General features: G+C 62.5%; 1 protein-coding gene across 1 annotated transcript in view; it reads left to right on the forward strand.

The window, feature by feature from the left end:
• The first annotated feature begins 248 nt into the window (after positions 1-248).
• IPO4 (importin 4) overlaps positions 249-14,344 on the forward strand; it is a 14,312-nt gene continuing 216 nt past the window's right edge. Inside the window, exons 1-29 of the mRNA XM_068664537.1 lie at positions 249-409; positions 495-581; positions 1,060-1,139; positions 1,216-1,257; positions 1,406-1,529; positions 1,936-2,115; positions 2,598-2,663; positions 2,897-2,998; positions 3,084-3,167; positions 3,499-3,654; positions 3,989-4,042; positions 4,579-4,688; positions 5,110-5,218; positions 5,646-5,748; positions 6,105-6,206; positions 6,906-7,022; positions 7,505-7,616; positions 8,414-8,522; positions 9,289-9,401; positions 9,480-9,557; positions 10,037-10,094; positions 10,216-10,309; positions 11,085-11,239; positions 11,646-11,696; positions 11,788-11,904; positions 11,987-12,192; positions 13,038-13,155; positions 13,815-13,910; positions 14,009-14,123. Of these exons, the coding sequence (XP_068520638.1) occupies positions 341-409; positions 495-581; positions 1,060-1,139; positions 1,216-1,257; positions 1,406-1,529; positions 1,936-2,115; positions 2,598-2,663; positions 2,897-2,998; positions 3,084-3,167; positions 3,499-3,654; positions 3,989-4,042; positions 4,579-4,688; positions 5,110-5,218; positions 5,646-5,748; positions 6,105-6,206; positions 6,906-7,022; positions 7,505-7,616; positions 8,414-8,522; positions 9,289-9,401; positions 9,480-9,557; positions 10,037-10,094; positions 10,216-10,309; positions 11,085-11,239; positions 11,646-11,696; positions 11,788-11,904; positions 11,987-12,192; positions 13,038-13,155; positions 13,815-13,910; positions 14,009-14,123 (3,007 nt within the window). The 5' untranslated portion in view covers positions 249-340. The remainder of the gene's footprint in view (positions 410-494; positions 582-1,059; positions 1,140-1,215; positions 1,258-1,405; positions 1,530-1,935; positions 2,116-2,597; positions 2,664-2,896; positions 2,999-3,083; positions 3,168-3,498; positions 3,655-3,988; positions 4,043-4,578; positions 4,689-5,109; positions 5,219-5,645; positions 5,749-6,104; positions 6,207-6,905; positions 7,023-7,504; positions 7,617-8,413; positions 8,523-9,288; positions 9,402-9,479; positions 9,558-10,036; positions 10,095-10,215; positions 10,310-11,084; positions 11,240-11,645; positions 11,697-11,787; positions 11,905-11,986; positions 12,193-13,037; positions 13,156-13,814; positions 13,911-14,008; positions 14,124-14,344) is intronic.

Consider the following 14,344-nt stretch of genomic DNA (forward strand, 5'->3'; position numbering starts at 1 on the left):
TGCGTTGTGACGTCATTGTGGGCGGGGTTAAAGGGGGCGGGGCTTTGGGGCTGGGGAGGTTAAAATGAGCGTTGCCCTTTTAAGAGCAGGGTGGGCCTCTCAATGTGGCGTTGCCCTTTTAAGACGGGAGACAAAGGCTTGGCGTGGCCGTTTTAAGGGCTCCGCTGGGCCCCGCCCGCTGTTGCCGCCTTAAGAACGTGTGTGGGCCCACTGCGGCGCCATCGCCCTTTTAAGCGCCACTCGCTCCCGGCATCGCCCCTTTAAGACCTCGGAGCCGCCCCTCCCAGAGCGGCCGCATCCACCGGAAGTCGCCGCCCTCCAGCTTCCGCCCTTTCCCAAGATGGCGGCGCCCGAGCTGGAGGCGCTGCTGGAGGCGCTGCTGGAGCCCGACAGCGACGGCATCCGCCGGGTACCGGCCGCGGGGACACGTGACCGGACACGTGATGTGTCACGTGCCGAGTCACGTGTCCTAACGCCCCCCCCCCCTTTTTTAGGCCACCGCCCGCCTCCGCGAGGCCTTCGCCGACCCCCGGGCCCCGGCCGGGCTCGGGGAGCTCCTGGGCAGCGCCCCCCGCCCGCAGGTGAGGCGGGGGCCGGGCCCCCCAGGGCCCCCCCGAGCCCCCACGGGGCAGTTTCGGGACCCCCCAGGGTCTTAAATGTCGGTTTCGAGGCCCCCCAGGTGCCCACACGGCGGTTTCTGGGCCCCCAAGATCCTAAATGTCGGTTTCAAGGCTCCCCCCAATCCCCACGTCTCGGTTTCGAGACCCCCCAAGTTCCTACGTGTCGGTTTCAGGGCCCCCCAGGTCCCCACATGTCAGTTTCGAGGCCCCCCCCAATCCCCTTATGTTGGTTTCGAGACCCCCCAGGTCTTAAATGTCAGTTTCAAGGCCCCCCAAATCTCCATAGATCAGTTTCGAGGCCCCCCCCAGTGCCCCCACATCAATTTTCAGACCTCCCCTGTCCAAATTTCGCTGCTTTTTGGGACCACCCCCACCCAAATTTGGGGGTTTTGGCCCCCCCCCCCCCACCCAAATTTTGTCGGTTTCGGGGCCCCCCCAGGTCCGGCAGCTGGCCGCGGTGCTGCTCCGCCGTCGACTTTTGGGGCGCTGGCGGCGCCTGGACCCCGACCTGCGACAGAGGTGGGTGCTGGGGGGGCGGGGCTACGTGGAGGAGGGGGCGGGGCCAACCCCAAGCCACGCCCCTCCCAAATTTCAGGCTCCCCACCCTATTGGCTGAAGCCTTGGAGCGGGAGACGGAGTGAGTACAGGCGCTGGCGGCGGTTTCGAGGACCCCACCTGGAAAATTTGGGCGGTTTTGGGGCTCCCCCTGCCAAATTTTGCCAGTTTCGGGGCTCTCCCTTGAAATCCGCGGCGGTTTCAAGGCCCCCCCTTGTCCCCCCCCCCAGGCATGCGGTGGTGGTGGCGCTGGCCCAGCTGGCGGCCCTGGTGCTGCGCCGGGGGGGGGTCGGCTCCTGGGGGCCCCTGGGGGCCTGGGTGCAGGGGGCGGCCCGGGACCCCCGGCGGAAGGAGGTAAGGGCGGTTTCGGGCCCCCCCCAGACCTGTTTTCCCCAGAATTTACCCCAAAACCGGGCAGGAGGGGCGGTTTCTAGGAAGTCTGGGGGAGGGAGGTGGGTAAATGGTGGTTTCGAGGCTCCCCACGCCCCATTTTCCCCAAATTCAGCCCAAAACGAGGTGGGAGAGGGTCATTAGTAGAGTTTTTTTTTGGGTGGGAGGTCCCCAAATGTCGGTTTCAAGGCTCCCCCTATCCCATTTCCCTTATTTTTACCATAAAGGGCGGTTTCAAGGCTCCCCACACCCCATTTTCCCCAATTTCCCCCAATTTTCCCCCATAGCAACTTGGGAGGGGCCGGTTTCAAGGGGTTTCGGGTGGGGGGGGGTCCCGAAATGTCGGTTTCAAGCCCCCCCCCGCCCCCAGGTGTCCCTGCTGGTGCTGAGCGCGGCGCTGGAGGACGCCCCCCCGGCGCTGGCCCCCCACGGCCCCGCCCTGGCCGCGCTGTGCCGGGGGGGGCTGGAGCCCGGGGCGCCCCCCACCACCCTCGCCTACGCCCTGCGCGCCCTGGGGGGGCTGGCGGCCACGCTGGGGGACGCCCACACGGTGAGTGGCGGTTTCGGGGCCCCCCCAAAAAAGTTTGGGGGGTTTCGGGGTCTCCTGTATGAAGTTATGGCGGTTTCAGGGCTCCCCCTATAAAATTATGGGGGTTTCAAGGCTCCCCGTATAATTTTATGGCGGTTTCGGGGCCCCCCCACAAGGTTTTGGTGGTTTCGGGGCCCCCCGGGTTACCCAAACTGGCCTTTTTTAGCCCCAAAGTTGTCTTAGGGACAACAAAACGGCAGTTTCAAGGCCACTCTTGGCACAAAAATGCTGTTTTTTGCCCCAAAAAGGCGGTTTCGAGGATCCCCGTGGAAACAGTTTCGGGTTTTCTGTAATAGGGGGGTCAAAATAACCCAAATTTGCGACTTTTGGTGTTTTAAATAACAATTTATGGGGTAAAAAGTGTATTTTTTTGAACACTGCAAAAAATCGTACTTTTTAATTTAACAAAAAAGTGACTTTTTTGCCCCAAAATCCCCCCCCAGGAGCTGCTGCGGTCGCTGGTCCCCGACATCCTGAGGGCCCTGCGCACCCTGATCGACGCCGATGAGGTGAGTTTTGGGGTGAAAACCCCCGATTTGGGGCAAAAGTGCACATTTTGGGGGCAAACACCGCCGTTTATGTCGGTTTCAAGGCCCCCCCCTCCCTTTTCTTCCCCCAAAATACCGGTTTCGAGCCCCCCGTGAACTAATTACCCCCCCCAATTAATTAATTACCCCCCCAATTAATTAATTACTCCCTCACAATTAATTAATTACCCCCTAATTAACTAATTACCCCCCAGGAGCGCGGCGCCGACGCCCTGGAGGTCCTGGACGAGCTCCTGGCGGCCGCCCCCGGGGCCGTGACCTTTGACCTCCGCCCCCTGCTTGACCTCTGCCTGCAGGTGACCCCGGAGGGGGCGGGGCTTAAGGGAATGGGGGCGGGGCCTGAGTGGGCGGGGCCGCTAAGCCACGCCCCCTTTTTGGCAGGTGGGCGGGGACTCAACGCGAGGCCACGCCCTCAGGGCACGGGCACTGGCGACGCTCGGATTCCTCGCCCAGCAGCGCCCCCGGGTGGGTACTGGGAGGCACTGGGATATACTGGGAGGGACTGGGAGGGGACTGGGGGGGACTGGGAGGGGCTGGGAGGGGACTGGGGGAGACTGGGAGGGACTGGGAGGGGACTGGGAGGCACTGGGGGATACTGGGCGGTTACTGGGAGCTTACTGGTTTATACTGGGAGGCACTGGGAGGGGGGCAGGCCAACCTTGAGCGACCGGGGGGAGGGTCCCAGTGGGGTGGGGTCACCCCTTATCACTCTATACTGGTTTGTACTGGTTTATACTGGTTTGTACTGGTTTGTACTGGTTTATACTGGTTTTTACTGGTTCTTACTGGTTCCCAGGCCCTGCTGCGGGGGGGGCTGCTGGGGGTGCTCCTGGGGGGGCTCCTGGGCCCCCTCTGCGCCCCCCCCCAGCGCCCGGACCCCGAGGATGAGGAGGAGCCGGGGGGGGACGAAGGCTCCCGGGGGGGGCCCAGCCCCCGCCACGCGGCCGCCCAGGTTTTGGGGCAAATTCCGACCTTTTTGGGGCTTTTGGCGATGGGGGGGTATGGGGGTGGTTAAGGGGATAGGGGAGGTATTTTGGGGCGTTTTGGGGTGTTTTCAGGGGTTTCGGGGGCTTTGGGGGAGTTTGTTAATTTGGGGGGTTTTGGGTCATTTTGGGGGGTTTCACTTGTTTTGGGGGTTTTACTCTTTTGGGGGGATTTTGGTTCATTTTGTGTTTTTTTTTTACCCTTTTCGGGGTTTTTCCCTTTTGAGGATTTTCCCCCATTTTGGGGTCTTTTCCCCCCTTCTTCATTTTGGGGTGAATTTGGCCGATTTTGGGGTCCCGCAGGTGCTGAACGCGCTGGCACAGGGGCTGCCTCCTGAGAAGCTGCTGAAGGAGCTGGTGAGGACGCGTTTTGGGGAGAAAAATGGGGATTTTGGGTCTAGGGGGGTGAAAAAAGGGGATTTGGGGCAAAAACTTGGGGTTTGGGGGCAAAAAATGGGGTAAAAATGTGCGGTTTTGGGTGAAAATCGTGGGTTTTAGATTAAAAATATGGGGTTTGGGGTTAAAAATGATGAGTTTGGAGTTAAAAAGCCGATTTTTGGGTAAAAACAGGGGGGTTTGGGGTGAAAAATGCAGAGTTTTGGGGTAAAATTCTGGGTTTTACGTTAAAAATGTGGGTTTTGGGGTAAAACCGTGGGGTTTTGGGTTAAAAACGTGGGTTTTAGGTTAAAAATGTGGGGTTTGGGGGGTAAAACTGTGGGGTTTGGGGGTAAAATGCGAGATCTTGGGTAAAAAAGTGTGCTTTTTGGTTAAAAACCCGGATTTTTCGGTTAAAACTTGGGGTTTCGGTGCTGAATGGGAGGGGTTCCGTTTCTGGGCGCTGCGTTTTGGGGTAAAAAAGCGAGGTTTTGGTTAACGGGGGGGTGGTCCCGCAGGTGCCGCTGCTGGAGCCGGCGCTGAGGAGCCCCCGGGGCTGGGAGCGCAAGGGGGGGCTGCTGGGGCTGGGGGCCCTGGGCGACGGCTGCGGGGGGGTCCTGCGCAGGAGGTGAGTGGTTTGGGGCAAAAAACGGCGATTTTGGGCAAAATGCGGATTTGAAGGGGTTTTGGGGTGATATTGGGCGATTTTGGGTCAATTTGGGGTACTTTAATGGGATTTTTGGGGGATTTGGGGCCTTTTGGGGGGAATTTGGGGCATTTTGGGGTGGACTTGGGTTTTTTTGGGGGTGGATTTGGGTTTTTTGGGGTATTTGGGGCTCTTGGTGGGATTTAGGGAGGGATTTGAGGGGAGATTTGGGGCATTTTAGTGGGATTTGGGTCAATTTGGGGTGATTTAATGGGATTTTGGGGAGGTTTGGGGTCTTTTTAAGGGGATTTGGGGCGTTTTTGGGGGAATTTGGGGCATTTTGGGGGGGGATTTGGGGTGGATTTGGGTTTTTTGGGGTCTGACCCCATTCCCCCCCCCCCAGGTACCTGTCCCCGGTGCTGGGGGCGCTGCGGGGGGGCCTGGGGGACCCCGAGGGGATGGTGCGGGGGGCGGCCGCATGCGCCCTGCGGAGCCTGGACGAGTGCCTTCAGGTACTGGGAGCACTGGGAGGGCACTGGTGCATACTGGGAGGCACTGGGAGGGGCTGGGAGGGGACTGGGGGGCACTGGGAGGGGACGGGGGGGCACTGGGAGGCACTATGGGGGCACTGGTGTGTACTGGGAGGCACTGGGAGGGCACTGGTCCATACTGGGAGGGTCCCACGCCATACTGGGATGCACTGGGAAGGCTTGGGGATAGACTGGGACATACTGGGAGCTACTGGGGGGCTCCCAATCCATACTGGGAGCTTCCCAGTCCATACTGGGCCATACTGGGAGGGCTCTCATCCTTACTGGGAGGCCCAGGAGGGGCCCTGGGGGGGGACTGGGCGGCCTATACTGGTCCATACTGGTCCATACTGGTTCATACTGGTTTATACTGGTTCGTACTGGTTCATACTGGTTCTTACTGGTGCAGCCCGAGGCGGGGGCGCTGGCCCTGGAGGCGCTGCCGGGGGCGCTGGCGGCGCTGGGGGGGCCCCGGAGCTGGTTTGTACTGGAGGCACTGGTGGAGAGCGCAGGTGGGGGGGGGGGCAAAATTGGGGGTGGGGCCTAAAAATTGGGGGGGTCCCAAAATATTGGGGGGGCCCTAAAATAAATGGGGGGGGTCCTAAAATATTAAGGGGGTTCCCAAATTCAGGGGGGGTCCCCAAATTTATTGGGGGGGTCCTTAAAATTTGGGGGGGGTCCTAAATGAATGGGGGGGGTCCCCAAATTAATGGGGGGAGGGGGAACTCCTGGGGGGGGAGGGGAGCCCCGGGGGGGTGTCCCCAAATATTGGGGGGGTCCCTAAATATTGGGGGGGTCTTTGGGGTCGGGGGGGTCTCCCCAGAGGGGGGGTCCCCCAATTTTTGCCCCCCCCCCCCCCCCCCCCCAGGCGAGGGGCTGGAGCCGCTGCTGGAGCCGCTGCTGGGGGCGCTGCTGGGGGCGCTGGGACCCCCCCGCACCGAGCTGGCGCTGAGCGCCCTGCACACGCTGGGTGAGCCCCAAAATCCCCCGAAATTGCCCCAAAATCCACCCCGTGGGGCCCTGAGTACACCAAAAGGGTGAAAAACGGCACCGAAATGGCCCCAAAATGGCCAAAAATGGCCCCAAAATGCTCAAAAACAGCCCTGAAATGGCCCCAAATCAACCCAAAATCAACCCCAGATGGACCCAAAATGCCCGAAAATACCCCAAAATAGCCCCGAATACTCCAAAATGGTCCCAAATCTGCCCCAAATGACCCAAAATGGCCCCAAAATGGCCCTGAAATGGTCAAAAATGCCCCCAAATGGCCCCAAGTACACCCAAATCAACCCCAAATGGACCTAAATACCACGAAATTGCCCCAAAATCCACCCCATGTGGCCCTGGATACCTCAAAATGGCCCCAAAATGGTCAAAAGTGGCCCCAAAAGGGCCCCAAATCAACCCCAAATGGCCCCAAGTACCTTGAAATGGCCCCAAAATGGTCAAAAGTGGTCCCAAATATGCCCCAAATGGCCCCAAATCCATCCAAAATGCCCCCCAAATGCCCCGAAATGGCCCCAAATGGCCAAAAGTCGCCCCGAAATGCCCTAAAATGGCATAAAATGGCCCCAAATCCTTTCCTAGGACCCCAAATCCCCCCCCCGTGACCCATAACCCCCCCGTGACCCCGTGACCCCCTGACCCCATAACTGACCCCAAACCCCAGCGGGGGCAGCGGGTCCCCTCTTGCAGCCCCACGGGGGTCGCATCCTGGCGGCGCTGAGCCCCCTCCTGCAGCCCCCCCGGGACCCCCCCGGCCGCGCCCTGACCCTACAGGCCCTGGGTGAGTTTTGGGGTGAAAAACCGCGGGTTTGGGGTTTGGGGGTTTAAGGGGGTTTGGGGGGAAAAAGGGGTTTTTGGGGGGAAAGGGGTTTTGGGGAAAAATCCTGGGGATTTGGGGTTTGGGGGGGAAAAGGGGTTTTGGGGGGGATTTGGGGTTTTGGGGGAATTTGGGGGGTTTTGGGGTTTCTGGGGAAAAAACGGGTTTTGGGGGATTTTGGGGGAAATCCTGGGGATTTGGGTTTTGGGGCACATTTGGGGGAATTTGGGGGGTTTTGGGTCTTTGGGGGGGGGGTTGGGGGAGCCCCAAAATGGGGGGGTCAATGGGATTTTGGGGGGGGGCAATGGGATTTGGGGCATATCGGGGTTTGGAGCCCCCCCCAGCATTTTGGGGCGGGATCGAGGGATTCGGGAGGGTTCCGGGGGTGGATTTTGGGGCGGATTCCTCTCTTTTTGGGGCCCCCTGACCCCCCCCGTGCCCCCCAGAGGTTTTGGGGGCGCTGGGGGGGGCGGTGGCAGGGCCGGGGCTGCTGCCGGGGCTGGAGCTGGCGCTGAGGCTGGCGCAGGAGGAGGACGAGCCCGAGGGGCGCCGCGTGCTGTGAGTGCCCAAAATCCCCGAATTCACCCCAAAATAGCCCTCTGACTCCCCTGGTTACACCCAGGTAGCCAAAACCCCTCAAATATGGCCCCAAAATGGCTCAAAACGGCCCCAAAATGGCCCCAAACACCCCAAACTGAGACTCTGATACTCACAATTAACCCCCAGGTACCAAAAATCCCCCAAATTTGCCCCAAAATGTCCCTTGGATACCCCCAGTTGCGCCCAGGTACCCAAAATGCTCCCAAAACATCCCCAAAATGCCCCAAAATGGCCCCAAAACAGCCCCAAACACCCCCAAACTGACGCTCTGATACTCACAGTTAACCCCCAGGTACCCAAAATCCCCCAAATTTGCCCCAAAATGTGCCTTGGATACCCCTGGTTACCCCCAGGTACCCAAAACCCCCCAAAACAGCCCCAAATGCCCCCAAATGGCCCCAAAATGTCCCCAAACGCCCCCAAATGGCCCTCTGATACTCACAATTAGCCCCCATGTGCCCAAAATCACCTAAATTCACCCCAAAATATCCCTCCGACACCCCTGGTTGTGCCCAGGTAGCCAAAATACCACAAATTCACCCCAAAATGCCCCCCAAATAGCTCAAAATGGCCCCAAAATGCTCCTCTGATAATCACAATTATCCCGCCAGGTTCCCAAAATCCCCCAAATTCACCCCAAAATCCCACCCTGACACCCCCAGTTGTTCCCAGGTACCCAAAACAGCCCCAAAATCCCCTAAATTCTCCCCAAATCCCCCTCTCCTCCCCTAACCCCCCCCCTCTGCCCCCCCCAGGTTCTCTCTGGCTGCGGCCGTGGCCGAGGCGCTGGGGGAGGGGGCGGGGCCGCTGCTGCCCCCCCTCGTCCCCCTCCTGCTGGGGGCCCTGCGCCGGCCGCCCCCCCCGGTGAGTCCCCCAAAAACACCCCAAAAACCTGCCCGGGACCCCAAAAAACGTCCAGGGGGGGCCTTGAAACCCCCAAAAGGGCCTTTGGGGGGGCCTTGAAACCACCAAATCCCAATTGGGGGGGGCTTGAAACCACCTAAAGGGGCTTTGAGGGGGGTCCTGAAACCCCAAAAATGTGTCCTGGGGGGGTTGGAAGCCCCAAAAAAATGTATTGGGGGGGTCGGAAACCCAAAAATGTCCATGGGGGATCCTTGAAACCCCCAAAAATTTGTTTGGGGGAACCTAAAAGCCCTAAAAAATGTCTGTGGGGGGGTCTTGAAACCGCCAAAAGTCGCTTTGGGGAGCCTTAAAACCACCAATAAACCCCAAAAATGCGTCCGGGGGGGGTGGAAACCCTAAAAAATGTCCATGGGGGGGGCCTTGAAACCCCCAAAACCCAACCGGGGGGGCCTTAAAACCGCCTAAAAGTCCTCAAAACCCCCCAAAATGTGTCCGGGGGGGCCTCAAAACCCCCAAAAATTTTTTGGGAGGGGACTAAAAACCCCCAAAATCCTCTGGGGGGGCCTCAAAACCCCCCAAAACCGCACAAACACCCCCAAAATCGCCCTTTTTTGCCCCAAATCCCTTTTTATTGCCCTTTTTCCGCCCCTTTTCCCTCCCCAAAATGGCGGCCGGGGGGCGTGGCCTGCCGGGGAGGGGGCGTGGCCATCCGGGGAGGGGGCGTGGCCTGCTGACGGGGGCGTGGCCTCCCCCTGGCCCCGCCCAGGCGGCCTCGGAGGCTCCTGATTCGTTCCTGCTCTTCGATGACGACGACGACGCCGAGGAGGGGGCGGAGCCAATGGACGATGACGTCAGCAGCGAGGAGGAGGAGCTGATCGAGTGAGGGGGCGGGGCTTGAGGGAGGGGGCGGGGCTACGCGAAGCCACGCCCCCCCTCCTGGCTGACCACGCCCCCCAGGGTGGAGGTGGGCGGAGCCTACGCGGCCGAGGTGGAGGACGCCTGCGAGGCCCTGGGGGAGATCGCGGAGCACAGCGGGTAACTGGGCAAACTGGGCAAACTGGGAGGGGCTGGGAGGGACTGGGGGAGGACTGGGAGGGACTGGGATAAACTGGGAGGGACTGGGAGGGACTGGGAGGGGTACTGGGGTGACTGGGAGGGCTAGTGGGCCATACTGGGAGGCACTGGGTCATACTGGGAGGCACTGGGGCCATACTGGGAGGCACTGGGGATGTACTGGGAGTCACTGGGTTGCAACTGGGAGGCACTGGGAGGGCTTGTGGGGCTAGTGGGCCATACTGTGGGTGTACTGGGGGGTACTGGGTCATACTGGGAGGCACTGGGGCCATACTGGGAGGCATGGGGGCCATACTGGGAGGCATTTTACTGTACTGGGAGGCACTGGGATGGGACTGGGGGCTGACTGGTCCATACTGGGTGGCCCCTGGGGCCTTACTGGTCCATACTGGTCCTTACTGGTCTGTACTGGTCCTTACTGGTCTGTACTGGTTTCCCAGCGCCGCCTTCCTGCCCTACCTGGACACCAGTTTGGAGGCGGTGATGGGGCTGCTGGCGGTGAGGCCCCGCCCCCCTTTCTGTGACGTCACACCGGGGGCGATGACGTCACGCCCTAGCGATGACGTCACTGCTCCCTGATGACGTCACCGCCCCCTGATGACGTCATCGCCCCCCCCAGTTCCCATTGGCCGACGTCCGCGCCGCCGCCTACCAGGCCCTGGGCAGCCTCTGCCTGGGGGCGGGGCGAGCGCGAGGCCACGCCCCCAAGGAAGGTGAGGCCCCGCCCACAGCCCCCATTTTGGGGCATTTTGGGTGGATTTGGGGTAATTTGCAACAATTTGAGTCATTACGGGATGGATTTAGGGTGGATTTGGGGCATTTTGGGTCATTTTGGTTGAATTTGTGGTGATTTCAGTAATTTTGGGTGCATTTAGGGCGGATTTGGGGTAATTTTGGGAGAAATTGAGGTCTTTTCGCTCATTTGGAGTGGATTTCGGGTGAATTTGGGGCCATTGTGGGTGATTTTGGGGCTGTTTTCGTAATTTTGGGGGCATTTTGGGTCATTTTGGGTGGATTTGGGTCATTTTGGGTGGACTTGGGGCCATTTTGGGTAAGTTTGGGGCCATTTCGTGTGATTTGGGCGCCATTTTGGGTGGATTTAGGGCCTTTTTTCTTAAATTTAGGGTCATTTTGGGCCATTCTGGGTGGATTTGGGGCTGTTTTGGGTCATTTTGGGTGGATTTGGGGTAATTTGGGGTGGATTTGGGGCCATGTTGGGTGGATTTGGGGCCGTTTTTGTAAATTTGGGGCCATTTTGGGTCAGTTTGCGTGGATTTGGGGCCATTTTTGGTCATTTTGGGGCCATTTCGGGTGATTTGGGGGCCATTTTGGGTGGATTTGGGGCTGTTTTGGGTCATTTTATGTGGTTTTGGGTGGATTTGGGTAAATTTCCATCCATTTTGGGCGCTCCAGGACGGCTCTGGGTGTCTTGGGCTGGGTGTGGTGCTGGTTTTGGGTCTAATTGCGGCGATTTCGGGTCCCCCCCAGCCCTGCAGGCGCTGACGCGGGCGGTGAGGGAGGAGCCGGGGGCGGGGCCGGCGCGGGGGGCGCTGGGGGGGCTGGGCCGGGCCCTTGGCTCCGCCCCCCCACCCGAGCTGCTGCCCGCCATTGGCTGCCTGCTGGCTGACGTCATCGCCGGGAAGGTGGGGGCGGGGCCTGGGGCCTGGGGGCGTGGCTGAAAGGGGAAAGGGGCGGGGCTTAGAGGAAAGGGGGGGGGCTTGGGGTTGGTGGGCGGGGCTTGGCTTAAAGGGGCGGGGTCTAATGAGAAATGGGCGGGGTTTAAAGGGAAAGGGGCGGGGTTTAGAGCCAAGGGGCGGGGTTTAGGGGCAGGGGGCGGGGTTTAATGGGAATGGGGGCGTGGTTTAAAGGAAGGGGGTGGGGTTTGGGGGCTGGGGGCGGGGTTTCGAGCCAAGGGGCGGGGTTTAGGAGTGAAAGGGGTGTGGTTTAAGGCTGGGGGCGGGGCTTAGAGGAGGGGGCGGGGCTTGTGGGCAGGGTATAGCCCATTTTTGGAGCATTTTGGGTCAATTTCTGCTGCTTTCCGCCCCGCAGATCGCCTGCCTGCAGCCGGGTGCCGAGGAGGAGGAGGAGGGGGAGGAGCAGGTGAAGTGGGCGGGGCCTCAGGGGGGGGGGTTGGGGGCGGGGCCATGTGACCGGAGGGTGGTCACGTGACCCGGAAGTGTCCTTCCCATAGGTGGAGGCGGCGGCGGAGCTGCGGGAGCTGGCGGGGGAGGGGCTGGCGGCCATGGCGGGCGGGGCCGGAGGGGGCGTGGCCTTCGCCGCCGCCCTGCCCCCCATGCTGGCCTGCCTGGTGAGGTCACGTGATCAGGGTTTTGGGGGGGCGGGGCCTGATGACGTCATGGCTTTGACTCCGCCCCCTTTTTTTCGGGCAGCATGGCGACCTCCCGCAGCGCTCCTGGGCGGCCGCCATGTTGGGCGAGGTGGGCGGGGCCCTGCTGGGGGGCGTGGCCCCGGCCCTGCTGCCCCGCCTCGGCCCCGCCCTGGCGGCCGCCGCCCTGCGCGACCCCCACCCCGAGGTGCGCGGCAACGCCCTCTGCAGCCTGGGCCGCCTGGCCGCCAACGGGGCGGGGCAAAGCCCGTATCCATGGCAACGGGGGCGGGGCCGGGCCGGGAGCCATGGCAACGGGGGCGGGGAGGGGGCGGGGCTGGGCTCGTTGCCATGGCAACCGGGCGGGAGGGGGCGGGGCGGGAGGGGTGGGTGCCATAGCAACCGGTGCTGGGGGAAGGACACGCCCCCTGTTGCCATAGCAACCATTGCTAGGGAGGAGGCCACGCCCCCTGGTTGCCTAGCAACCGCTTTATAGGAGCGAGGCCACGCCCCCTTCTGTAGCCACGCCCCCCTGTTGCCATAGCAACCCCTGCTGGGGAGGAGGCCACGCCCCCCTGGTTGCCATAGCAACCCCCTTATAGGAACAAGGCCACGCCCCTGTTGCCATAGCAACCACTGCCAGGGAGGAGGCCACGCCCCCTTCTTCCCCTGGCCACGCCCCCTGTTGCCTAGCAACTCCTTTAAAGGAGTGAGGCCACGCCCCCTTCTGAAGCCACGCCCCCCTGTTGCCTAGCAACCCCCTCTGGGTTCTAACGGCTCCTTGGCCACGCCCCCTGGTCACCTAGCAACCCCCTTATAGGAGCAAGGCCACGCCCCTGTTGCCTAGCAACCCCTTTAAAGGAGCTAGGCCACGCCCCCTTCTGTAGCCACGCCCCCAGTTGCCATAGCAACCCCTGCCAGGAGGCCACGCCCCTTTCTTCCCCCTGGCCACGCCCCCTGGTCGCCTAGCAACCCCTTTAAAGCCACCAGGCCACGCCCCCCGTTCCCTAGCAACCCCTTTAGGCCCTCCCCCGTCTCCTAGCAACCCCGAGGCCCCGCCCCCGTTGCCACGGCAACCCCTTTAGGCCCCGCCCCTTTTTCCTTGACGCGCTGGGGGCGTGGCCGGGGCTGGCGGCCGTGCGGGAGGCGCTGGGCAGGGAGGGGCCGGGGAGGGCCCGGGACAACGCCTGCGGGGCCCTGGCCAGGCACCGGGACGGGCTGACGGCCGGAGAGGTGGGCGGGGCCTCAAAAAGGGGGCGGGGCCTCATGGGGGGGCGGGGCCGCAAAGGGGGAGGGGCCTGGAGGGGGGGGGAGGGGCCTAAGGGGGGTGGGAGGGGCCTAAGGGGGATGGGACGGGGCTGGGAGGGGGGAAGGGGAGGGGTTGTGGGGGTGGGAGGGGTTTAAAGGGGAGGGGAGGGGCTTAAGGGGTGGGGGAGGGGCTTAAGGGGTGGGGGAGGGGCTTAAGGGGGTGGGGGAGGGGCTTAAAGGAGGGGGGGAGGGGCCTAAAGGGGAAGGGGTTGGGGGGAGGGGAGGGGCTTGGGAGGGCAGGGGGAGGGGTTAAAGGGGTTAAAGGAAAGGGGGTATGGGAAAGGGGAGGGGCTTAAACAAAGGGGGAGGGGCCTAAAGGGAGGGGGAGGGGCTTAAGGGAGGGGTCTGAGGGGGAGGGGAGGGGCCTAAAGGTGGGGGAGAGGGTGAGGAGGGGGCGTGGCTGAGCGGGAGGGGGCGTGGTTAAAGGGAAAGGGGCGTGGCTAACCGGGAGGGGGCGTGGCTAACAGCTGTGGGCGTGGTTTAAGGGCTGGGCGCGTGGTTATGGGTGTGAAAGGGGCGGGGTTACCGGGAGGGGGCGTGGCTAACTCGGGGGGGGCGTGGTCTCCCCTGGCCCCGCCCCCCAGGCGCTGTCGCTGCTGCTGCCGGCGCTGCCATTGGCCGAGGCGCTGGAGGAGGGCGGGGCCGTGGCCGAGTTCCTGCTGGGGCTGCCCCCAGAGGAGGTGGGCGGGCTTAAAGGGGGAGGGGGCGGGGCCTGGGGGAGGGGGCGGGGCTTAGTGAGGGGGCGTGGCTTGTGACCCCTGGCCCCGCCCCCCCGCAGCTGGAGCCCTTCCTGGGGGAGCTGCCCCGAGCCCTGGGGGGATTCATCGGCACCGGGACCCTGCCCCAAGGTGGGGGGGCGCTATGGGGCTGGGGGCTATGGGGCAGGGGGAGATGTGGGGCTGGGGGGGGTGGGGTGGGAGCTATGGGGCTGGGGGCTATGGGGCTGGGGGTGTGGGGCAGGGGGTGTGGGGCTGGGGGGAGATGTGGGGCTGGGGGTGTGGGGCTGGGGGCTATGGGGCTGGAGGGGGTGGTTATGGGGCTGGTTGTGAGGTTTGGGGGTGGTTATGGGGCAAAGGGGGTGGTTGTGGGGCTGGGAGTTATGGGGCTGGGGGGA

This window comes from Anas acuta, chromosome 33 (assembly GCF_963932015.1).
Source record: "Anas acuta chromosome 33, bAnaAcu1.1, whole genome shotgun sequence".
Taxonomy (NCBI): domain Eukaryota; kingdom Metazoa; phylum Chordata; class Aves; order Anseriformes; family Anatidae; genus Anas; species Anas acuta.